The sequence below is a fragment of the Cynocephalus volans genome, chromosome 8, assembly GCF_027409185.1.
Source record: "Cynocephalus volans isolate mCynVol1 chromosome 8, mCynVol1.pri, whole genome shotgun sequence".
NCBI lineage: Eukaryota > Metazoa > Chordata > Mammalia > Dermoptera > Cynocephalidae > Cynocephalus > Cynocephalus volans.
In genome coordinates, this window is record NC_084467.1 from 104,311,255 (window position 1) to 104,338,478 (window position 27,224).

The window sequence follows — 27,224 nt, forward strand, 5'->3', positions numbered from 1 at the left end:
GTGCCAAGGACAAGAGGAGTGCCTTGCAGCATTCCCTCATGTATATTTTAAAAACTAACTGAAGACACCCACCATACAAACTCCCTTAGCATTTTTCATCCAAAGACATCAAAGCCCTTCCTAAATACTATCCTCATGATACCTCTGTGAGGTAGGTAGTATAATTCTAATTTTTATTCATAAGCAAGCTAAGGCACAAATAGAGCCTGACTGGCAAAAGTGGTCTGGAAAAAGGCCAATTATTAGGTCCCTGGATTTGTTCCCTGTGACACACTTCCCCCACACTGATGCAGGCAGCTACGAAATGTCCTCAGAGGTAATAGCACTAACAACCAAACAAAATCATTCATGACTGGGAAGACAGCATAATCTCTAAATGCTCACTGATGGAGTCTTGGGAGATGCTCTTTACTTAAGAGTACTAGTACGTGCAGTCCTTTTGAATAAGGAGACCAAATCACCTGTGATTACAGAAGAAAGCCTGAAGATAGTCCTGTTTTCCCTACACTATTGAGATCAGAACAGTGGCAAGTCAGATAATTCAAAGAACCTTAGTCTTTAAACCTTAGCCTTAACTTGGGCAGTAAAATTCCAAGTCTTGTATTTTGCTAATGATTTTGGTGGTTTTGATCAGATACACTCCCACATTTTTGGTCCCAATTCTCTTTTATCATAACCAAATTATCAGTATAAAATGTAAATGGTATAAAATACAAATTGACACCAGGATCTAAAGCAAACAATGCATCCATTCAGCATACATTGGTTCCATATATTTCAAGAAACACAAATACACAAAGGAAACGTGCAATGACAAAGAGATGACATGAATAATATTGGTGGCTTGTCTGATGGAGAATCCAGTGTCCTTCAGGAAACTGAAGATACTCAAAAGTTGCTACCCAATTTCTATGAACAACACTAAAAATGGACATTTCCATTTGATACAAATATACAAATTTAAAATGTGTGCAGTTCAGAATGGCCTACCATTTTTAGATTGCTTATGTGCCCGAAAATATAGAGTCAATAAAAAAATACCAGAGAGGTGGGGACAAAAGGCTCTCTGGATCTGTACAGCAAAAATTAGTATCACTTCAATAGGTAGCGATTTGTGGAGGAAGGAGCATCCTTGGAATCAAGAAGCACTGAAAGATGGTAGGTCACAAATCTGGTGATGGGGGATAAGATGTATAGTAAGGCCCATTTTCCTGTGAAAAGAAAAAAAGAGACAAATATTAAGTAACAAGACCAGTTTAACTGGGAATATGAAAGAAAGGGATTTATAGTCAATGAGATAGTGTATATAAATTGTCTAGCACATGTCTGGCACTGAGCAGAGTATTAGAGCAGTTCCACTGGAGTCAGTCAGAGTCAGTCAGTAAAGTAGGCAGAGACAATAAGGATGATAATATATTTTTTTTTTTTCCCGTGACCGGCACTCAGCCAGTGAGTGCACCGGTCAGTCCTATATAGGATCCGAACCCGCGGCGGGAGCGTCGCCGCGCTCCCAGCGCAGCACTCTACCAAGTGCGCCACGGGCTCGGCCCAGGATGATAATATTTTTAAAAAACAATAGCACTTATTGAATATTCTATAAGGTAGACATCTTATAGGGACTTCTTTTCATTATCCCTTTAAATCCTCACATAATGCCATGAAGTAGGTAACATCCTCATTCTACAGAAGAGGAAACTGAGGATGACACAGATTGCAAAATTCACCTGAAGGCACTTAGCTAGTAACCAGCAGATCTTAAATTTAAATCCAAATCTATTTAAGTCTAATACCCAGATTTTTGTTGTTGTTGTTGTTAGACTGTGTTGTCTTACTGTGTGCTGAATCTTATAGAGTTTTGAAACAAATGAACAAAAATATCACTGAGGAATTTAATAACTATAACTATTTTGTCAGAAATGAGTCTTCTTCATGACATACTGGAATGGCAAGACTTATAACAATTATAATTCTCAGAGAATTTAGTTCAAGATGAAGAATTAAATGCCAGAACTTTAATGTCAGATGTAGAAAGCAACAAATCAGTGTAAGAGGAAATTTTTTGGCTCTCACTTTGGCTAATTTTATCCTAATAAAAATCAAGAGAGTTATCTTTATGGTAGAAGGATCCTAGATTAGATTTATGAGACATAAGATTGGTGTCTCATTTTTAAGAAAAGTATTTCTTTGACAAAGAACTTGTTTTTCAGTAAGCTGTGAACTGAAAATTCTTGGCATTAATGTAAGATAATAGTTAGGAATGAAGAATGAGAAGCAGAATGAAAATAGCACTGCTTTATGGTATATTTACATTGTAGTTATGGAGCATTAAACCTACTTGGTATCAAACACAGTAGGCAGTTAAATATTATTAGAGAGGCTAAATGAAATAGGAGCTCTGCCATTCTTCAGAGCAGATGCTCTGGAGCAGGTATTGCTCCTGGGGGCATAACCAGAAAAACAAGAGGATATGTACAAAAACTTACTTTCCTTTCTGATTATAAATCTGACCAGGTATCAAACAAAAAATAATAATTTAAAAAGTTAGATAGAAATAAATCCCAGGACTGGTTACATTCTGAAAACTTTAAAAAAAAATAGAAATGTTTTTTTTGTTTGTTTGTTTTTTCATTTTAGAACTCCCTATCAAGATCTTTTTCACTAACCAATCCCACATCTTCCATATAAATGGGAGCTATGCTTAGAGAGGCATGCCTTGAAGAGATCAATCTATTCTGAAAATAAATAGTTCACTATCTGTCTTTAAGAGTTCTCTATTCTATTCCACTACTATATTTTTCTAGTTTTCTCATATCTATATCAAATTGTGGTAAACTAAGAGGAGCAAGTCTAATACTTAATGCCATGAAATAGAGCTTCTTATTTTAATCTCACACTGTGCAAGAGACTGCTGAGCAATCAAATATTTTCTCTATTTCCGGGAACAATCATAGAAATTTAAAGAATTGTTGACAGCTAAAATTGTATACTCTGTGCTTTGACTACATTTATAATACTGCTGACTAGCTTCGCTGTCTGAAATGGTCTCAGCATAATTTTCATATGGATAGATATACTTTATAATTACCTTCAAAGGTCCCTTTTAATCCTATAAAATTTATGCTGCTATTCCAAGTCACATAAGTCTCAGAGAGAAGCCCTCTGAGGCTTGCTACCAACCAACACCACTTCACTCCTTCACCAAATAATCTACTACGTGCAAGGCACAACTGAATGTTATAATAAAATTAACCAACTCTGTACTCGTTTATTTTCTCCAATCATATTTTAATTCTTCCTAGAAAAGGAAAATGTTTCCTTACAAGGTAACATCCAACCACCTACTGGTACTTCAACTCAATGCCCACAGGGCACCTCAAGCCTAATATGTCACAAACTGAACATACTACCTGTCCCTTTCCCCCAATCCCTCAATGCTTTTCCTCCAAACTGCTGCTCGGGGGTGGTGGCAACACCATCCACCAAGTCTCACAAAACAGAAACTATCTTTCTGTTTCTTCCCTAATGGCTTCTTGGTCACCAAATGCTACAAATTTTATTTCCTAAAATGTCTATTTCTAAATATCTCTAACATCTTCAAATCCTTGCCATTAACACTATCACTGCCTTAGCTCTAGTCTCACTTCTCCTCTGGCCTCCAGTAATAGACTCTTTGCCTATAGACATATCTCTCTCCAGTTATTCTCTCTACTATTTTTATAGTTATCTTTATAAACAGGAATGAAATGGCAGTTCTCTCTTACGGAACATTCTCCACTAACTGGAAAGCCAAAATCCTGCAGTAAACCATAAAATTCCAGTACCCAGTGATCTGACCTTTGCCTGCCCCTTCCACATCATCTTGATACCCTCTTTGGTTTCTTCCCCACTTTTACACCTCTCTTTGGCCATCACATATAGATGGTCTACTATCTCAATTTTAGAAAGCTCTAGTATAGATACAAAGATACGATCCAATGAGCCAAGTGTTAGATTATAGGTTATTCTATTTAATTTTGACTAATCACATTATTTTGCCCGTATTTGATATAAAGAAATATAGCATAAAGCTAAAACAAACATCCAAACAAGACAAACAAAACAAAACAAAACAAAAAAACCCCCAAAACAAGACCAACCTTGAGTGTGGTGGAGTTATAGTTGACATTTAATAAAAGCCTGATTTATAGGCCCTTAAGTATATAGAAAATGCTTTGGCTTGAAAAACGGCCCATTGGGTTTTCCAACCAACCATCCAACTTGTATATTTATGTCCTCCAAATAAATTATCAATCCAGGCACTAGCTTTGAGTTGTCATTCCAAATTTTTGGTATTAAAATGTTTTTTAGTGACTTTCACATTTTGTGCTATCCACTGGTTTAGTTATTAAGAAGAGTGATCTGTAGTTCAAAGGAATAATGGCCATTTGTATTCTAGCGATCTGCAATAAATACAAAATGATATTCTTTTTTCCCTCCCATATATTGAACAACCTTTGTATCTATGATCCAGCTGCTCCAATTGCAAATCTTTTCTGTGCAAAAGCCAAACGCGAAACTTTATTGGCCATTAGAACACAGTAAACATTTTGCTCTTCACGTAAGGGAAACAGAAATCATAGCTGAAGTTAGAGAAATGTTAGAAAATGTTGTGGAATTTTCATTTTACTGTATACATGTTGCATAATAATTAGAGAAGAATAATTCGTCTCAAGCCCAATTTTACTTTCAAATATATTCTCTGCATAAAGATTAGTAATCAGCAACAGTTAAACAATGAGTTTGATGAGTTTTTGGTGAAGTATGTTACTTTTTTTTTTTTTAATTACTAAGGTGATACTGTGAATACACACAATGGAATAGAACTTTGATGAAATTCTAGAGTAGTCCTTTGATTTGCACTTCAATAACAGATCCATAAATGCATCTATAAGTAATACTAATATTAGTTGATGCTCTTAAAGACATTATACAAACTTTTAGAAAAATGAAACTTCTAGTAAAGACTACTAAGATAGGTTACCTGATTTACAAGTAATGCTGAAAGTGGACAGCAATAAATTTTTCAGTTCTTTTTATGTACATGAAAGCCATTTGATCATAAGGAAATCAGGCAGAGGTATCTATCTCAAATGTGGTAGAAAACTAACAATACAATCAAGGATTGGCTTCAAACTCACAGTGCTCCAACTGAAACATTTATCTGGGGAAAAAGCCTCTCTCGGGACAAAGCCTTTTCCTAAAGTTATTTTGGAAAAAGAATGTTAGACGATATTATCAAGTTTACTAAAACATACTAGTTTACACTAACAATATCTTGTAATAACAGCATGTTGTGCTCACAGGCACTGCTCTCTGGAACAGTTAATATGGTACACCAGGTAAGAGAGAACTCCTGGTATTTCTTACCCTGGCATCGTATTCAAGGACAAAAGGGGGAAAGTCGATCTGTTCTGGTGATATGGCATTAAAGAGCTGGTGAAGGCTTTCCACATGGTGGATTTTATCCTTCAGTCCTGAGACAGAAAAGGTGGTGAAAAACCATGTTGATACCTGATTAATAGAAGAGAAAAAATAATTTAAGCCAGTGGCCACAGTTAGAAATACAAACATGATTTTGAAAATTTATACTAGATAAAAACTACATTTCAAAACCTAATAATAACCAGTGTTTTTCAAAGTACAGTTTGTAGTTCATCAGTGACTTATGCAATCAATTTAGTAGATTATGAACAACATAAAAAAAAAAAGAAACTAGAATAACAATTATTAGGAATAGTAACATGAATGAGTTCTGTTTCATAAGTTTTTGTTTTTGCTCTATGTATATATTATACGTGCTCCTTACAGTGGGTTGTAGTCAAACCACTGCATTATTTGGTAGGATAATTGGTTCTCTGGTACTCTGAAAATGGTTATCTCCAAATCTCACAAACTCTTTTCAATTTTTCAAATGAGATTGACTTAGATATTTTCAGTTGACACGTGGCAGTCTCTTTCTCGAAGTCAATCAAAGTGAATTTCCATAGTTGTGGAGCCACCTTTGCCCATTTAACTTTGCAACATGTAATGTCTATAAAAGCTAGTCTGCAAAATTTGTTGTTCCCCAAAAAAGAGCAAATTCATGACAGCAAACAATACCGACATAAGGTAGGTAATAGCTAGAACTTACAAATTATTTATCTATCCAAATTGGCAATCACTAGTTAGTCCATGTTTGCCAACAGCTTACATAACATTTCTATGAGGTACGTATGATACTGTTGCTATCCCCATTTTATTTACACAAGCTAACATATGCATATAAACTTTCAGTGCGCTGGCATAATATACTCCAAATTGGTACAAACTGGGTACATTATAAATACACGTCACTATGCATGCTTACCACTGATGCTATCATTTTGTTAATTTCTCTTTGGTACTCTATCATGTTTTTCAGTGGCTGTTGTAAACCTTTCACATATTCCAAGCATCTACTATGACATATTTTCTTCACACTCACTTGTGAGAAAAGGCATGGAATAACGGAGACAACATTGAACCAAGTTATCTCTGTCAGAATTCTGTTCAAATTTCCAGACCCGGTACAAGTGACATCTCCAACATTATTTCTCCCTTGCAGCTCCAAAAAGATTAGCCCCTCTACTGAATTCTTACAACCTTATGTTTAATCTCATTTATAGCACTTATTCCTATTCCTAGTATTTTGGTTACTTATATTCATTCCTATAATCTCTCTATTACCTAGGGATAATTACAGAACAATAGTCTAAAGTTTTATAAGGTACAGACAGACCATGAGTTCTCAAGTATTTGTTAAAGAATGAATGAATCGATGAACTTTCAGAAAGAGAGAAAAGAACTGTGGTTACTAGATGTGGAAAAGGGAGGAGAGGGGGAGAGAGAAAGGGATTAATGAGGAATTGGTTAACTGACACAAAGAATTGATTATGTATTGTAATGATGAATAAGCTAACTATCCTGATCTAACCATCACAAATTGTACACAACTACTGAAAAATCAGCGTGTACTCCACATGTATGCGTAACAAATTATTTTTAAAAAAGAATGAATGAATGAATGAATGAAGGCCTATTTTTAATGATTTTTATGGCCTGGATCACCATTCTACGTTGGCTACACTACCAATGATTGATATCAGGATATTTGAAAAAATTCATTTATTTGTATTACCTTTTAATTCTACTTTTCCATGATCTTTTTGTAGTACCCTTGTACAAGGCCTCAAATATTAACATTACCCTCTGTACCCTCTCCCCTCCCATTTTACCAGGTTTATGTGGAGTGGTGTAGTGGGGGGCAGGGAAAGCACTTGCCCTTTCTAGAACCAAGCAAGTTAATTTAAACAGTCACTGAATTGCATACCAAAATCACTTTGTTTCTTTCTAGCACATCCTATTATATACATTATTGATACAAACTTCTATAATTTATACTAGTGAAAATTCCACATTAAGAGCTCCATAATTTATCACAGAGGTAGTAAGAGCTACGAAGAGACCATGGAGGTCTTAGGGATCCTAGAAAGAGCTTAAGAAAATAGGACTGTAGAGGCAGAACAGAGAAGAACCTCAAGGATGTGTTAGGAGATGTGTTTTTGCAAGGAGTCAAACATCCACTGATTATATACTGGGTGCTAAGCACTGTACTGGGGTTGCAGGTGATAAAGGATAACAGCAGTATAGGCTTTCCTCTACAAGGGGTTTAGGTTCTAATAGAGGAGCTAGATAATAAATAAAAGAATAACTACCTACAGCAAAACATGCTAACTGCAATGTATGTCCCAAGGTAAACATGTGCATACCTATTATATTCAAGAAGCTGTGCTACTTGGAAAAGATATAAAATTATAAAGCTAGAAGAGACTACATAAGAAATTTTTGTGCCACTCTATCTTACCTCAGGACCTTCTTTACATGCTGCTTTTTAGCCCTGACTGAAGGAAAATGAAGGAGAACACATATTAAAGATGGAGGCACTCTTGCTCTCCAGGACTTAGACTATGTCAACAGAAATGCAAAAAGACTGGGTCAGCAAGAATTTGCAAGCCTTAACTGCAAACCACAGACTTCCTATTGAGTTGCCTAGGAGACGGAGAGGTATGGGAGGGGCTCACAGCTGGCTAAAACATATATAATATATGCCTGTAGACAATAAAGTTGCTTAGTGAATGTGCTAAGTCCCAGAACTTTGTGTCTGGTTTCTGGTTGCCCACCTCCCTAGGTGGCAGCCCCTAGCTCAAGGCATGCCCTGAGCAACTCACCTCACTGTACTCTCTTGGCAGGGCTACGTGTGGCCCTGCTCGCTGGGGGACTTCCGGCAGAGGTTACATGTAGTCCTGCCTCCTGAAACCCCCAGGACCAAGAGAAACATGCACCTGACATCCTTTTCCTCAATTCTTTGCCTGGCTAGTTGTCTTTCACAACTCAGAGTAGAATTTGCCTCAGTGAAGAAGCTTTCTTTGTCCACCTTCCACCCAAGGCTGGAAATTCCTTCTAAGTGTACCAATAACACTGTGTTTACTCATATTATTGCATAATTAACATTCTGTATTGTATTATCTAATTCTCTAAATAGACTGTAAATTCCCCCATGCAGGGACTGTCTTATTCAATACCATATTCATAGAGTCTAACTAATGCCCAACACAAAGTAAGGAACTCAGTGTTTGCTGAAAGAATTAACAAATGAATGAATAGGAGTTTGTGGACTTACTTTAACTCTATTAGGAATGGTCTAATATTCCTTCATTCTACAATAAAAATTGTACTTCAATCTGGGCCTCAGTTTCTCCATCTATAAAATGAAAAAGTTACACACAAATGATTTTTAAGGTCCCTCTTAGTTATACAATTCTATGACAGGACTCTTGAATACACTGCACTATATTGGCATGGTGGGGTGGTGGTGGTAAAGACAGAGAAAAGGTTAGGCTGGGGAAGAACAGGCAGTGATCTTAGGAATACAATCCTTGAAAGAGAAACACAGTTCTCTGTCACATTTTCTTCCAATATATCTTTTACATCCTCCAGATGTTAGCAGGAGAAAATTACTCAAAGTGGACAGAAATGGAACCTGGTTAAAAGTTTTCTGTTCTGGGAGACCCAATAGCATGGTCTTCACTTTTTTTTTCATTTTAGTTTTATATAGCTTAGCTTTAAATTTTCAATTGCTTATAACATGAGTTGAAAATATAAATTAATTTAGGGAAACCTGCATTTCTTAATGTCTACTGTCTACCATATTAAAAAACTGAAGAAAATAAAAAATTTGAAAGAGGACTGTTGACATTTTCTGAATGCTACATACTTCTTCACTCAATTATTCACAAATGCAAAGCCAAGAACACAGGATCACCAAACAATATAAACTAGAAAAAGACTGTTCACACATGTACACACAAGTAATCTGCTAGAGCCTGAATCAACGGTGGCTTTAAATTCTATTACTCTGCATTCTATTAGTAAACTTCAAAGAAGAAAATGAGTAGTGATTTATGCAAGCAGTCAATTTATCATTACTTTGGGTGGAGTGGCCTGGAAAAGATCTGAGGGGTATGGAAATCAGAACAGTGTGATTTGACTGTTTTATTATCCCTTGATTTCATCTCATTATAATTACAAACACTCCATTTAGAGTTTTGATTTAGTATAAAATAATTGTGGATTTTATTACACATGGGTTTTATTCTCTCAATCTTCTATCATTTTCCCTATTCCTCCAAATTATGAAGAGGTAATATAATGTCTTTTACTTTGTACATCTGGTCTTCGGCCTCTGCCCCAACCCACATTTGCATTGATTCTTATCTGAAGCAGTTCCAGTGGCTCAGACCCTGAACTTTCTGCTAATGTCTATCTCTTGTTGTCACAGGAAGGATAGCTATTTATTGACTTTTGAAGTGTGGGGCAAGGAGGGGTTAAAATTAGATCTTAGCAAACAGTGGCCACATATTTTAGTAAACCTGGTATAAAGGAACACTCTTCTGATAAGTCTGAATTTGTGACAGAGACAAAAAATTAATTTTTCCCCATTTTTAAAAAACATTTTACTATGAAAATGTTCAAACATTCACTAAAGTTGAAAGAACACTGGTGTAGCCACCACTCAGACAACTATCAACATTTTCCTTATATTTTCTTTATCATATATCTATCTTGTCCTCTATCCATCTATCAATTCATCTTAACTTTTCTGCAGCATTTCAAAGCAGATTGCAGATATCAGTAAACTTTTCCCAAATATAGCATTCATATCTTTAACTAAAGTTCAATATTTATTAATTTCTATGCTATAAGATTTACATTCAATGAAATGCACAGATTTTAAGTATACATTTGCTGTTTAGACAAATGCATACACCTGTATAAGCAAAACTCCCATTAAGGTATAAAACATTTTCATTACCCCAGAAAGCTCCCTCATACCCCTCCCTTCATGTTCTACTCCCCAAAAACATTTTCGATTTTTGTTCTTCCATGGATTAGTTTTGCCTGCTCTAGAGCCTCATATAAATAGAGTCAATACACTATGACTCTATTATGTCAGGCCTTTTTCACTCAGCATAATGTTTTTAAGATTCATCTGTGCTATTTTGTTATCAGTAGTATATTCCTTTTTATTGCTAAGTCAATATTCCATTGCAAGAATATACTAGAGTTTAATTATTCATAAGCCTACTGACAAACACCTAAGCTGTTTCCAATCTTTGGTTATTATAAATGAAGCTGCTATGAACATTCTTATTTTGTGGGGATATGTTTTCATTTCATGTGGGTAAATACCTAGTGGTGAAGTTGCTGGCAGTGGAAGACACTTCATCAGCAGTTCAGTATACAGGTCTAAAGCCTAGGAATCATGATGATGATAGCTATCATTTATCGAGTGCTTATTCCATGTTAGGTTCTAATAACCATACGAGGTAGGTGCTATTATTATTCCCATTTTATAGAGGATGAAATTAAAGCACAGAGAGATGACATTTCTTGCCTGAGAAGATAAATTGGTAACTGGTAGTGCTGGGATTAGAACATAGGTTACCTGAATCTCAAAACCATACTTCCAAACACTAGGATTTACTGCCTCCCCAGATATATATTTGGAGACTGCATATATGAGGATACTTCAAAAATTTTGTGGAAAAATAGAATTTTCTGAAGACCCTTCATATTTTGGAGACTTGTTGAAGACATGGGAATGAGAAAAGGTACAGAATAAAAGATGAGATCAAAGCACTTGGGAACACTAACACTCAAAGGAGAAGCAGAGAAAGAGGGGTCCATAAAGGATACTGAGAAGGAGCAGCTAGAAGTAGGAGAGAAAGCAAGCAAGATAAGTTTGAAAGAAGCCAAGACAAAGTAATTCAAGGAAGAAGTGATCAACTGTGTTTAAGCCTGTAAGGAAAGCAGGTAACATAAAGACTGAAGTGTCTACTGGATTTAGTAACAAAGATTACTGGTGATTTTGATGTGAACAGCTTCAGTTTGCATATCAGGATTAGAACCAGACTGGAGTAATTTCAAGTGTATGAGAAATGGAGATAGTGAGCATAGAACATACATTACACTAAAGAAATTTTTGTTGTTAAGGGGAGAAGAGAGGAGCAGGTGTCTCAGCATGTTTAGAAGTTGATGATTTAGATCCAGCAAAGTGGGAGTGGGAGAGGAGAAAGTTGCTAACTGCTGAAAAGATATTCCTGAGGAAATGGCAATAAACTCTGAAGTTACGAGTGTAGGTCTGGGATTAAAATGCCTAGATTCAAATCCAGCCTTTGCTACTTACTGTTGGATACCTTGGGAAAGTTCCTTAGTCTCTCTAAGCATCAATTACCTGAAAATGGGAATACTGCCTACTATCTACTTCACAGGTATATTGTAAGGCAGAGAAGGAAAGTATATTCTGTACCAATAGCGTGAGCAAGGCCCAGATGAACAAAGAGCATGAAGGGGCAAGGACTAAGAGGCTAATGTCTTATAAGGGTTGCCCACAAAGATACTGGAGCATATATATATAACCAAAACATTAGGACCACAACACAGGATCACTTAAAAAAGATAGGGAAATGAAGAAATTAACAGTCACAATGATGACAGCAACAATTAAGATGTCAAAATATATCTTAATATTCTGTACATGCAAGGCACTTAAATTCAAAATTTAGCCAAAAGAAAAATATTGTACCTTTGAACGAAATGTTGGATGAACAAAATAAACAGCCTTCAAATTCCTCTTGTACCTGATTCAAAAAACAAACAAAAAGGGTCAATATGTCATGCCTAAAACCAATCACCCTTACAGATAATTAACTCTTTGCTTTAGTATATAAATATATTCACAGAGGAAACAAATGGTTTTAAAAGCAGTGCTAGTTTATGTATTGAATTTTAGGTGAAATGTCAAAACCAATTCAGAGAATGTTTCATTATTTAAAATACCTGTTTTACAGGAGATATTAAGAATTTCTGTCAGCTGTGAGAGTCACCTAAAGGCAGGACAAAGTTAGGTAAATTCATATTTGACAAACAAATTTATTGTGTATCATTTCTTTACATGGTGCTAGAATCTCTGGGATCAGATGTATAAATTAAACAACAGTAAAATGGGTTTTACTATCTAAAGGGTTCAGATTCCTGTACCAGCCAGCTGCCAAAAAAAAATCTGGAACATGTAACAAAACAAATAAATTACTTTTCACCTCTCAAAAAACAAGTTCAAAGGTTGAAGCTGCCTAGACCATATTTCTAGACAGGTACCCTCAAAGAAGTGAGCTTTCCTTTTCGACTTCATTGGCTCCAGCCAATAGGATACAAGAGGCCCCTGCTTTCCACAACTCAGGATTCCAGGTGGTATTTAGTAAAACCACTAAAACTTATAGAAAAAATAAGAAACTAAGTTTCAATGGTCATATTACAACAGAGTTTACTATGTCTCAGAAATTGTACGAGGGCCTTCTACTTAATTCTCATAACACCTGCATGAGCTGAGTACTATTATTGCCTCTATTTTAACCCTCCCGAAGTCATCCAGCCATCAAGTGGTTCAGCCAGAAATTGAACCCAGGCATTATGGCTCCAGAATCATATTCTTATCCATTACTCTATCTGGCCTTTCTAGGTGTGCCTGAGATTTTTTTCAGCAGTTAAATAATCACCATTGGGTCACATGAGGTTCTTTGGAAAGCACTTCAGAAAAATAGTACAAACTCTTCATTTCACATTTGAGGCCTGTTACAAGTTAAAAAGCTGGTTAGCAGTAGAAGCAGAATAACAGTGGAGTGAAGCTTTATTAAACATATACAACCCACACTCAGAGCAAGCTATAAAGGTTTCTATTGCATAATGAAACCTTTAATATTCCTAATTAAGATGAGGTTTAATGGGAGGAATAAGATGGTTTGGAAATTTATGATAATTTGCTTTCTTTGTACCCTAATTATACAATGGGTTTTTCAGTGCAATCCATAAAGACATTGTAATGCTACAAATAACAAAACAACTACCAGGAATGTAGAGTGCCATTTTTATTTAGGAAATACATTAATGATAAAAAACTTAAAGCATTACATTTGATCTTTGTTGCAGCGGGGTGTGATATTTTTAGGTTAAAATTTCCATGATTACCTCAAGGGAAATATTGTTTAATGAAAATAATTTTTTAGCTCCTAGTCAGTAGCCTGAGTTCAATTCCAAATTCTGCATTTACTGCTGTGAGATTCTGGGCAACATACTTCACCTTTCAGAATGTCTATATTCTCCTATCTTTCAAATGTAGATAAGATCTTTCCTAACAAACTCCTGGGTCACTGGATCAAATTACATAATGTTTATAAATGTATTTTGTTTGTTTTTGTTTTTTGTTTGTGCATGTGGCTGGTCGGTATGAGGATCTGAACCCACGACATTGGTGTTATAAGGCTGCACTCTAACCAACTAAACTAATCAGCCAGGCTATAAATGTATTTTGTAACATGCCGTATAAATAGGAGGTAATATTTGTTATTTCATACACAAATATTGGTAATGGCCTCAAACCTTCTCCTAACTGTTTAAGAGTGGGAGAAAGTTTGCATACAAATTTACTTCCATGTAAAATAAGTTTGAGTTAAGGAGGGCCTCCTATGATTAAAATATCTAATCTATAAATAAAAAGAATCTTTGTTACATGAAATATTCTTTCACAGAATACACAGTAATGTATGCTATTGCTTAACATTAGGAAAGAAAGATGCTATCTCCCCCCTCATAATTTGCAAAAATAACTAACTTGACATCAACAACATCGTAGAGTTTCTTCAGGAAGTCAGAATCCAGGTGATTGTATTCGCTGGTCAGTGTGTGAAAATATACTAATACATATTCCTTCACAGCAATGTGATCCATTACATGGATAAAATATAAGAGAGCCTAAAAGAAAAAGAGGAGTAAAGGTAAAGATCAATTTACACAGTCGTCTATTTTACAGAGGCCAAGAGAGAGGAAAAACCCAGAAGATTAATCTAAATTGTCCCAGTCATTGCAGATGGACCTCTCAGACTGATTAGTATCAATTTTCTTTAAAAAGAGCTTAAGGAACGTGAGTCATCCCAGTGTTTAATAATTCTCATAAATGCTACAGCACAATCCTTTACTGTCTTGTTTTAACTGGTAGAGGAGAACAATCAGTCTCTATCCTCTGAAATAACATACTGGAAAGAGTTCTCGGGTCAACTACCAGGTTTCCTCTCTCTAGGATAATGATATCAAGATCATTAGAAGCAGAATTTCTAGACTTTTAATCATTCTTGAAGTTTCTTCTTGAATTCAGAGTCTTTGTAGTCTTTACTTTGGCAAGGACTCATGGCTCTCATGTAACCAAGACTTACTATAAAAGGATATGATGAGTGGTATCTTACATGGCTCACTTTGAGGGCTAATTTTCTTAGATCTTTAATGCTGACCTCAATGAGGAAATTGAGAGCAGGTTTAGTCAGTAGATGGCATTTCTAGAGCTCTGAAAGATTCAAATTTAATGTGACCCAGATCAGTTAGGTAACTATTGCATTAAAAGAAGAATGAAATTTAAGAAAAACACTAAAAACAAAACAGAGATACAATATGGACAGGGCCAGTATGACTCAGTGGTTTAACTATAAACAATTACAAAGAGGAAGCCAAGAGGCAACTACTGAGGGATTACTGTAAAACAAGCTGTTTTCCAATTCCTTCTCAAGAGTCCTTGGCATTAGCATGAACGAATTAACATGGATTAGGATCCAAATGCTACCAGAGCAGACGGAGGAGGGCGTTAAGAAAACACAGTATTTTTCCAGTTGTTACCTGCTTTGGACCTTACAATATATCTCATTATTTTACATGAAATGAAACATCTTGAATGTCCAGAACACCACGCAAGCACACACCAAAATCAAACGCAAGGATTTACGTTTTTATTGGTATCAATGACATTATCGATGATGAGAATGAATGTCACACTGATTATTAAGAACACAAAACAAATGATCACAAATAGAAACTTAATAATGATATAATTTTCACCAGCTGAATTTTTACTCTGTGGGACTGCAGTTGTTTGTGTATGTGTGTGTGAGTGAGCATGTGTATGTGTGTGTGTGTTTTTATTATTCTTATTTCTCCTCTTACGAGATTGCTTCTTTGTCCTCTGTGTCCACTTTCCACCCCCATCACAGGGCAATTAGGATACCCCTTTTCAGCTTCAAATTCCCCATCTTTAATTTACCATTTTTTCCATTATAAATAGGTATAGCCACACGACAGAAAAATGTGGAAGACAAATTCTCCCCTAAACCATCAAAGTAATTTTGGGATATTTACTTCCAGTTTTTACTTTTGTGCTTTAAACAAAACAAAACAAAACACAATTAAGGTCAATATAGATAGAATTTAATGTATTACTTTTCCTCCTATTGATATTATATTAATAAATACTTCTCTATAGTACTCACCTCTATAACCATAATTTTTAAGGACCACAGAACACTTCATTTGTGGATGTACCATAATTATCTGCAGAAATTTAAGCTATAACTTTCTGCTACAAATGACCCCGTGGGTAACATGCCAGGTTGAGTACTTTCACAATTTTTTTACCCTAATACCAGTGACCAAGAGTTTGAGGGTTTAGCCGGAAGCAATTACCAGCTTTTCACAATTGTGTGTTTTCTCAAAATTGTGTTTAATTTGGCATTAAGTGCATAAATTTTTATTATGGTTAATAATTATTGATTAAAATTATTCTTCTCCTCTCGCAGCCAGTTTTTTTTTTTTTTTTTTAACAAAACTAATGTTTTATGAAGATCTATATATTTATCTTGTGGATTCAATTGTCCCTTGCATGAGTATTATACTTGAGCAGTTTCAGGGAGTATAGCTATTTCCATACTTTGGATTATTTCCTTTGTATAAATTCTCAAGAATAAAATTACTGGTCAATGGGTATGATCTCCTTTATAAATTCAATTCATCTTTGATGACAATGATTATTACTTAAAAGTTCTGGCTAATTTTGAAGATGAAAAAAGAGATCTCATTTTACTTTTTTTGACTACTAATCAGGTTGAACATTTTCTTATTTTTACTTACCGTTAAAACTTTTTCTTTTAGGAATCATCTATCTCTGTTCTTAGTTTCCAAATGAAGGGATCATGAAATTTTGCTCTCTTGGGCAAACTACAACTTTGTTTCTTCTCTTCTGATAGATACTCAAGCATTAATTTTTCTTTTTTCAAAAAGTCAGAATTTGATTCTACAGTTATAATACAGTGATTCCAACCAAACACTTGACTTGCCAGTTACATCATATCCAACACAAAGCAGCTATGTTTTTGATCATATTATAACATAGCAGTATTTTTGTTTCTTCTACAGAGAAAAACCAAACCCCCGAATTAACAGAAATGATAAACGCTGACTCATGGAACTAGGTCTGCTACTCTGCCAATAATATACAATTCAGCCTCATCTCATATTGTAAGCCCTGATTCCAAATTCATACCCTACTTATTATTTAAATCAACATTATTTGTCAAACAGAGCCTTTTAATGGCTTACCTTGTCCATATCTATTAATGTTACAGGAATGTTTCTTCCAACTACCACCATCACTGTGCGACCACAGTTATCAACACCTACAAACAGGAAATGTAATCAACACCCAGAAACTTTATTCCAAGAGTATTATTTGTCCTGGGCTCTGACTTTATAAAAATATTCTACACAAATTTAAAAGACTGAAAACCGGGAAGTATGTTTTTTAAATTTCATCTTCTGATTTCATTTACTGTATAGAAAACATCAACTTTTTTTTATTTAAGCTTCATGAAATTTTTGATCACTGCCCTGACTTTTAAGATAAGATCTCTTAAAGATTTTAAATTGGGGACAGCCAAAGATCTTTTTATAAATAGCTTTTTGTTTAAGCTCAGTAAGACTTTTAATAACATTAGTGATCCAGGAAAAACTAAATAGCACTCGAATCTGAAAACTGATGAAAATTACTGAAAAATACTGTCTGAAAAAAAAATATAATGCAGAAAGAGTAGGAATCTGGAACTTGTAAAGTTTCCATTAAATATTTATGAAACGTTTGAATTCTGTAGCAGCAAGTTTATGGTACTTTATAAGCAGAAAAACAATTTTAAAAGAAAAAGGACAGTGGGAAGAAATGAAGTTGGCCAATGTAGAACTATAAGTTGAAGATTTTATAGGTTGAGGTGTTATTTTTAAGATCTTGATATTGGCAGAAACTATCTGCATTAGTATAAAAACTTTTTATTCTTATTAGAATGGATGAAATCAGAGAAGAATGAAGTTTCAAATAGCATGCTGGGTAGCGTCCTTGATAAGCAAAAGAATAAGTTACCACATCCTTAAGCTCACCTGTTTGGTATAAGGCTTTTAGAGAAGCAATATCAGACAGATCCTCAGATCTTGCTTGACATAACCAGCGATTATAACTAGAGAAATAAAGGATATAATCATTATAATAAACCACTGAAAATTACATTTACAAATTGGACCAATTTTTGTATTCCTCCCTGACCCAAAATAATTGATTTTTCATTATAAGAAAGGAATTAAAGAAGCTATGATACCATGACGAATCTCTACCACGTTACTGATAAAATAAAAACAAATGAATTATTGAGAAAGGAACTACTTGATTTAAAAAAATCCTTATGATCAAACAAAAACTATACAGATAAATGGCTAAGATATCAAGTACTCAAACTAACATTGTTTTTAAATACTATTATTTTCCTATTCAAAAAAAAAAAAAAAAATGCAAATAGAGAAACCCTGAAGTAATGGCAGATCTCCAAAACAGATGTTCACTCATTCAAAGAGTTATTGAGTGCTTACTCTATGATAGGTATTGAGAATATTATTGTGAATAGACATGGTTGCTGCCCTCAAGGAGTTCACTTTTCAGGGGAAAAACAGATAAGTACTCTATATGTTATGTGAAACTACTGAGGAGCTAGGTAATTTTATCTGGGAAGTCCAGGCATATTTAATGATTGGTTAATCAAACTAGTTGTAATGATACCCCATATACCAGATCATATGAACTGCAGTTTGGCTTTGGCTAAGAGGATGTTAAAACTGGAAGAGTCATTAAAGATCTCCTAGAGGGGGAGACGACCTCAAAAGATGAATGGTCAAGTTCATCTTAGCATTACCAGCCAATTAACGGTAACGCTGAAACTGAAAATACACTCAGGTTTCCAGACTTCTGGAAAGGTCAGTACTTTTTCTACTACTATACCATACTGCTTTTTCAAAATTTGAAGTGTCACTTATTGACTTTGAAAAACCTTTTGAGGTACCAAAATGTATGAAAAGCAACTTTGAAGTGTCTAGGACACATATGGCAACATCCAGCAACAAGAACATCAACAACAAAAGCTAGACTAGGAGAAGGGAGACTTGGGTTCTAATCTTACTACTTTCAGTGCAAGCTTACTGAAGTTGATCTACCTGTATGGACCTCAGTTTCCTCATCTGCAAAATGGTGTTTAGGTAGGACATCTCTCAGCTATAAAGTACAATCACACAACTAAAGCTATTTAATGGCAAGTCTGTTACATACAGATTGTAACCAACAAGTGATATGCCTGCTAGTTTCACAGAAATGGTTATTGTTTGTGAAAAACACACTTGGTACTGTATTAGTTCTATAAATCGCCTTCTTAAATTTGGTAACTTGCCAAACTATGCAAACTGAAAAGTCAAAGATAATAGCTTTTAATTTTGGTTTAAAATATAATCTGAAAGTCAAGATAAGATCTAAGTTTATTGTAGTTTTCCCTAATTCATATACACTATTCCATATTTTTTACACAGTCATTTCCTAAGTTATTCCCGCTAAATCCACAATTCTATTTTTTTCTTTAAAATTTTTTCTTTAATAAATAAAAATTATATATATTTCTGGTGTCCAACAAGATGTTTTGATATGTGTATATGTTGTGGAATGGCTAAACTAAGCTAATTAACACATTCATTACCTCACATATTTAACTTTTTTTTTGTAATGAGAACACTTAATATCTACTCTTTTAGCAATTTCAAGTATACAACACACTGTTATTAACTATAGCCACCACGTTGTACAACAGACCTTTTGAAATATTCCTCTCGTCTAACTGAAATTTTGTATCCTTTGACCAATATTTCCCCAATCCTGCCTCTTCCCACTCCCAGCCCCTGGTAACCAATCAATCTACTCTCTGCTTCTATAGGTTCAACTTTTTTAGATTCCACATATAAGTGAGATCATGCAGTATTTGTTTTTCTGTGCCTGGCTTATTTCACTTAACATAATGTTTTATATTTTCAGTATGAAGGTTAAAAGTAGGAGGGGGAAAGTAAAAGTGTAGAGTTTTTGTTCTTTTTTCTTCTTACAATTCTATTGTTTTCTAATTCCTTTATGAGTAAGTCATCTTCACAGTAAAACAAAAGAGAAAAATATCTTAAATGTCTATGAGTACCACAGGTCCTAGCACAAAGCATATAATAGAAATTCAGTAAATCCCTATTAATTTCTATACTCTGTTCATGTATCTATCAGCTAATTTTTCAAAGAGCGACTGCATTTGTAATGCAATGCTTGCATCACAGATCATAGTAGGAACTCAAATCTTTGCTGAATGAAATAATAAGCATAAGTATTATGCCAGGTATTTTGGGGGCTTGAGATGAATTAAAAAAAAAAAAAAAAAACCTTTGGCTTCAAAGAGTTTAAAGTTGAAATATGAGACAGATAATATTACAAAGACAATAACTTTGTAATATGACAGAATGAGACAAGCAACCCAATAGAAAGAAGCCTGAATCCTCCACCAATCAAGTATGTATGTTGAGAAAGAGACTGGTGGGGGTGGGGGGAATGGAGTACAGGCAAGTCCCAGATATGTTGTAGAAACTGCTCCCTTCTTTGTACCCCAAAGACTTCTACCATGGTCAGTATAAGGCTTTTCCCATTTATTGCAATGTCTGCTTTCATTCTATTAGACCACAAGATAGGAAATATGTTTTACTTGTTTCTATATTTCCAGTCAATCCCTAGGGTAGTTCTTAACACTCAATGACCATGTATTCAATGAACTCTGAAAAATAAATTTTTTAAACTGGAACTCAGGCGCACAAACTAGAATTAATCATCCTTGGTTTAAAATACTCTCATCACTGGTACATGCACAGTCCACTTTAAAAGACTGGTTGAATAATGTTATTTTTAATGAAGTAATATGCACCCCCAAACCTACTACCCCAAATGAAAATTAGCACCTTCACTATAACCTACATCTAATTACGTTATTCTCCTCCAATTCTAATCCCCTGCTTCCCCATCATCATCTGGAATCCCAGGTTCATCATTTCCTTGCTGTCCTTTCTATATCATTTTAGTTTACCTATATGCATTCAATGTAAGAAGTTATTTTTTGGTTGTTTTTAACTAATAAAAAAAGCTTATCATGCTATATGTAATCTTTTGGGTCTTCCTTTTTTGACTTATTATCCTGCTAAGATTCATCCATATCATTGGATTTCAATGTTGTTCATTTATTTCGACTATTATATTAGTATAGGGTATTCATACTATATGAAAACCATAGTTTTATTTTTCCACTATCCCACTGATGAGCACTTGGGCTGTTCCCAGGTTTTTGCTATTGTGAACAGTGCTATAATCTACTTGTTTTACATGTCTCCTGGTATAAATGTACATGATTTCTCTTGAGTAAACACCTAGGAGTGAAAGTGCTAGGTTATAGAATATGTTCAATTTTAGGAGATAAGTCCAAATCTTTTTTTCCAAAGCACTTCATCAATTTACACTTCTATAAGCAGTGAATGAGATCCTAGAGTCCATGTCCTCTTCAACACTTGGGAATATCATACGTTTTAACTTTTGCCAATCGGTTAGTTTTGAAATGGTATCTCATTTCTCTCATCACTAATGAGGTTGAGATCCTGTTTATGTTTACTGGACATTTTTTCTTTTTCTGTGAGATACTTGTTCATATGGCTTATCCATTATTCCACGGGGTTGCTTGTTCTTTTTCTCACTGATTTGTAGTTCTTTACATATACTTGATACTAATCATTTGTCAGTTGTGTATTGTGAACATCTGCTCCTATTCTGTAACTTGCTTTTCACTTTCCATAAGCGTCTTTGCTCCACTTTCTAAAGTTCTTAATTTTAATATAGTCAAAAGTATTTTTTCTTTTATAGTCAGTGTTTTTTATGTCTTGTTTAAGAAATCTTCCCTTTTTCTAAGGTATGAAATATACTAACCTATAACTTCTTCCATGAGTTTTGATTTTCTTAAAAAAAATTTAAGTTCTTAATCCATCTAAAATTGACTTTAGTTCATGCTGTAGGTTGGATGCCCCCACCAACCTCATTGAAGTTTAATCCCCAGTGTAACTGATGAGGGTGGGAAATCCTATTATGATAATTGAAAGGTGGGGCCTTGAAGAGGTGATTAGATTGTAAGGATCATGCCCTAGTTCATGGGCATGGTTCTGAGGGCTTTAAAAGGCGAGCATGTGAGTCTCTCTCTCTATGCTCTGCCATTTTCTGCCATGTGAGACCCCTGCATTGCTGTACAGCCACCACCAAAGAAGACCCTCACCAGATATATTTCCTGGACTTTGGACTTCCCCCAAAACTGTAAGCAATAAATTTCATTTTCTTACAAATTACCCAGTTCCAAGTATTTTGTTATAAGCAACAGAAATGGACTAATACAGTCAGTCCATTGTGCAAAAGTGAAATAGTATAAACTTTAAAATGTTTTTAACCTTGATCGGTGATTAACAACTTGAGATCCAAGGATAGATTTGGGTTGTAAAACAAAAACATGTTTATGAGCAGAAGGTTTATAGCTTATGTCAGATGCTCAAAGGGGTTAATGATTTAAGGTTAGAATAACTGCTGAGACACTGGTGCTGCTCTGGTCTCTAAAGACCTTGAGGTGAATCTTAATGCAACAATTCATGACTGCAATCTTCATCAGGTGTCTTTTATTCTAATTAAGTCTCTCCATTCCCACTATCTATTGTATAAGTTTGATTAGTCATTTTTTTCTCATTTTGAATCAGTAGTTGGGAGGAGGGAGAAAAAGCAAAAGATGTTACTTTTACATCCTCAATCAATAGAGGGACGTTTTCCTCTAAACTTCATTATCCAAAGAATATTTTACATTTTCCATTACATCTCTTGTAAATTGCACCTCATTTTCTACTGTACTTTCTGTGTTTTATTTCAATAAAGACAGGTAATCTTTTGTTCCAATCCCCAAATCAAAATAAGCTAAAAAAGGAAAATATCAACTCAAAATAGTATCTGGTTTTCCTATAGCTTATTCCAAATAAACAAATTTCTATTACTTGACAATCAGGTGAAAGATAATAATCATAGATAAACAATAATAAAAAATGTCAAAATAAGAGCAAAAATAGCCACTAGGGTGTTCTAAAGGCAGAAATACTGAGTAGTTTCTTAATGGGTTGTAATAAACTAAGGTTAAACGCTGTCCTCACAAAGCTAACATAATCTAATTTCTTCCAGTTAATTAATTACCTTCAACCTGCATAGCTGAAGGTTGAACGTTGAAGAAAATTTAAACTAAATTACTCTTAAAAGACCAATAACTAACCCATTTGTGTAAAACCAATAGCCCAGGGAAAATTTTGTCTTTAGAATTAACAGAAGCTTTTCCAGACCTCATGCAACTGCCCTATACCAGACTTGGTTCAGACCCTTGTTATATCCTCTTACTATATCCTATACCTGTAATTTAAACAATTATTCATATACTTTTACTTTAACATTTTTCTCCTCTGCAAGACCCAAAGCTCCATGAAGTCAGGGGCTATATCCATCTCTTTTGTCACTTTATTACGAATAGTATCTAGCACAATACTTAGCACATTAGTAAGGGCTTAATATTTAATAATGAATGAGATGTTTTTGCTGTGAGAAATGACATGAGACAAAGGTAATTGGATCTTAAGCCAACAAAGGAACACTAATGAAAAGGAAAGAAAACTCTTAATGTAAAATAATTTTAAGAGTTTTTTAAAAACTGTATTTTTGATAAAGAATATCTAGTTTGTTTCCTAATTTCTGTAAGTAAACCAACTTTTATATTATGATACACCTAAATCAGTCACAAGTGGACATAATACCTGGAAATATTAATACAAGAATTAGACACATCAGCTGGACAGTTAGCTCACATGGGAGAGTGTGGTGCTGGTAACACCAAGGTCGAGGGTTTGGATCCCCTTACTGGCCAGCTACCAGGGGGAAACAAAAAGAATTAGAAATGTCTAATTTTTTCAGATGTTAAAAAGAATCATTAGAAGAGATACTGATGTGGGATGTCAGTGCTATGAAAGAAATGATATAATAAAACTATTGCCAATTCACATGACCTTTTGTTTTTGATGGAAGAATTGAAGTTTTTCAAAAAGAAATTACTAACTAAAAATCTACTTACCTCTGAAAGATAAAGAATTTAACACTTGTTCAATTTAACTAAAATAATCAACAGAAACCGGACTCAATATGTGAAAATAAAAGCTTGATTTGGAAAGAAGAGAAACAGATTAAAAAAACTACAATTTGCAATCTCAAACATTGCTGAGTATGCAAACAGATGACTTACAGTTCGGTTGTATCATAAACTCGTAAATAATTAGTCATCAATTCTAAAACTTTTGGGTCTATGGACCCTTTTATGTTTTTAAAAACTGAGAACCCTAAAGACCCTTTCTTTATATTATTTATATCTGTCAATATTTACCATATTAGAAATAAGAACAGAAATTTAAAGGTATTTATTAATTTTAAAACAATAAAAAACCTATCATGTAAACATAACTTTAATAAAAAAACTGTATTTACAGAGAAGAGTTATACTCTCTTAATTATTGCAAATCCCTTTAATTTCCGCTGTATTCTCATATCTGCTTCTGCATTTAATCTGCTGCAATATCACATGTTAAATAGCCTCCAGAAAATTCCATAAAACACTGTAAATAATGAAATGAAAAGGGAAAATAAGTCTTAGTAATTTTACGAAAATAGTTCGATCTTACAGGTCCCCTGAAAGGGTATCAGGTTCCCAGGACCACACATTTGAGAAGTGCTGTTATCACTATTAAAGTAGAATGAGCAGGAGGCCAATAGTTTGGGGTTGTTTCTGTCCCAGGAACCCTTACACAACCATATTAAAACTTAACTTAGAGGTATTCCTTGTAACTGATTAATTTTGGATAAACAACAACAAAAAAACCCAACTAAAAAACCCAAGTTTCAGTCAATCACAAACAGCCAACTAGCCAGTCAATCACAAACAGCTAACTAGCTGGATTACATCCAAATAAGGCAAATGCCTAGCTGTAGTCAATCAAGTGTTCTTTACTTTGCTGCCACATTAAGCCTATAAAAGCCTGCTGCTCACGCTACTAGAGCAGAGCTTTCTGAATCTCTTTTGGTTTTGAGTGGTGCCTGATTTATTAATCTATTGATTTATTTTGTTTTGTTTTTTGGCTATTGGCTGGTACGGGGATCCGAACCGACCTTGGTGTTATAACATCACGCTCTAAACAAGTTAACCAGCCAGGCCTGATTCATAAATCTTTCTTTGTTTAAATAAACTCTGTTAAACTTATTTTGTCTAAAGTTTTTCTCTTAACATCACTCTGAAGTATTCTACATTACAGATCTCATAAGACAAGACCTCATCTTTAATCATCATAGACATTGTGCACATAAGTGGGAAATCAGAGCATCTTTGATTCAGATATAGCTTATCACTAAAGGGAACTGAATGGCAGAGGTACCCAGCCTTTGTTTCCCAGTTTTGGCTTTGGGAGCCACAGCCTGTACTCTTCTCCAAGCCTGCAACCGTGTTGACTGGATGTGCACAACAACCTGCTTGCTGTTCAGAACTTCTGCCACACCATCTGTTAATACCTCCAACATCTGAAGGGAGTATGTGTGGCTCACTAATGAATTCTCAAAAGATATGGATTACTTTCTTTATCTCCCTGTACTTCTACCTAGAATGTTTTGTAGAGTAAGTGCCCAATGTTTCCTGAACTGAATGGAAAAAGTCAACCATGTAACAAATTTGACTTTGAGATCAATGTCCTCTACCAATACAAGGACGTTTTACATGCTGTCTTCACATTCCTTCCTAGAACCTACCCCTTTGCTGGGGACTCCTTTCCAAAAAGTGTGGACTTGTACATATTCATTTTAATACTGGCTTGAACTAGTAGTTCTGAAGTAAAATGAATCAACTCATTTAAAAAAAAGACAGACAAGCATCCAGCCTAAAGACAAACTTAAAAAGTTCCAGATTATTGGTCCATTTCATGGAGAAATAAAAAAGATATGATGTGGTGTGTATGTGTGTGTGTGTGCATGTGTGCATGTGTGCATGTGTGTGAGGGGAGAGAGAGAGAGAGAGAGAGAGAGAAAGAGAGGGAGAGAGAGAGGGAGAGGGAGGAAAAGTGGTTGAATGATTTGAGCAAGGTGATAACCATGCAGTTTTTGCATGTGAATACAAAAAAATCTTTAGTCCTTTCCAAACTTCTCTGAAGTTGGTTTGTGTAAGTGGGTTGAAGATAGTGGTAGAGAAGGGAGATATGCTGCAGTGGCTACTTTGAAGGTTTTCCCTTAGTTTGCTGTAACCACGGGCAAGCCACTCTGTAGGATCACTTTATCCCATATAGAGAGGTCATAGTAGATCAGTGATTTAGGGCACAAAAGAGCTATTTAAGAAACTTTAGAAGAAAGATTTCTGAGTCCTTCCTATTGAGGTTCTGATTCAAGAAGTTTGGTGTGGGGCCCACAAATTTTTAACAAGCAACTCTGGTGATTCTAAAGCTGACAGACTGTGGACTCCACTTTGGAAAACTGTACCAGATGACCACCAAAATTCCTTCCAATGATAAAGTACTGGTGAGAGACCATTGATCAGTGGGTATTAAAGTGTGGTCTGCAGACTGCTGAAAAGGTTCTGAGACACCTTCAGGGTGTTTGCAAGTTCAAAACTATTTTTGTAATAACACTAAGACATTATCTGCCTTTTTCACTGTGTTGACATTTGCGCTGATGGTGCAAAGGCCAACGGATGGGTAAAAACAACTGGTAATGGCCTTAGCGTAAATCAAGGCAGTGGCACCAAACTGTAGTTGTAGTAACTGCCAAATACTTGGAAAAAACCAGCCAGTTTCATTTAAGAATTTCTTTGATGAAGAAGTAAAAATTATTAATTTTATTAAATCAACCCTTGAGAACACATCTTTTTAAAATTAATGTGTGACAGTATGGGAAGAACACATAAAGCACTTCTGCATACCAAAGTACGTGGCCGTCTTGACGAAAAGCACTGTGCGACTGAACTGTAAGCTGAACTCGTTGCCTTTTTCATGGAGCACCATTTTTACTTAAAATAATGATTGCCAGACAAACTATGGTTATTCAACATGACTAATAGGCAGATGTTTTCTCAATAATAAAGTGACCCTGCCATTTCAAGAAAAATAACCAACAGCATTTGCTGCCAAAGGTAATACCTGAGCTTTAAAAAAATATATGTCATTTTGGAAAATCTGTATTATCACCAGAAATGTGATAGTTCCTGATATTTAAAGAC

General features: G+C 34.8%; 1 protein-coding gene across 4 annotated transcripts in view; it reads right to left on the reverse strand.

Moving 5' to 3' along the window:
* Nucleotides 1–775: 775 nt before the first annotated feature.
* Nucleotides 776–27,224, reverse strand: part of GDAP2 (ganglioside induced differentiation associated protein 2) — a 65,128-nt gene continuing 38,679 nt past the window's right edge. For all 4 annotated transcript variants that reach the window (XM_063105355.1, XM_063105354.1, XM_063105352.1 and 1 more), the window contains 6 exons: nucleotides 17,917–17,993; nucleotides 17,089–17,165; nucleotides 14,285–14,424; nucleotides 12,203–12,257; nucleotides 5,407–5,550; nucleotides 776–1,211 (listed from right to left, as the gene is read on the reverse strand). In XM_063105355.1, coding sequence (XP_062961425.1) covers nucleotides 1,164–1,211; nucleotides 5,407–5,550; nucleotides 12,203–12,257; nucleotides 14,285–14,424; nucleotides 17,089–17,165; nucleotides 17,917–17,993 — 541 coding nt within the window. In that variant the 3' untranslated portion in view covers nucleotides 776–1,163. The remainder of the gene's footprint in view (nucleotides 1,212–5,406; nucleotides 5,551–12,202; nucleotides 12,258–14,284; nucleotides 14,425–17,088; nucleotides 17,166–17,916; nucleotides 17,994–27,224) is intronic.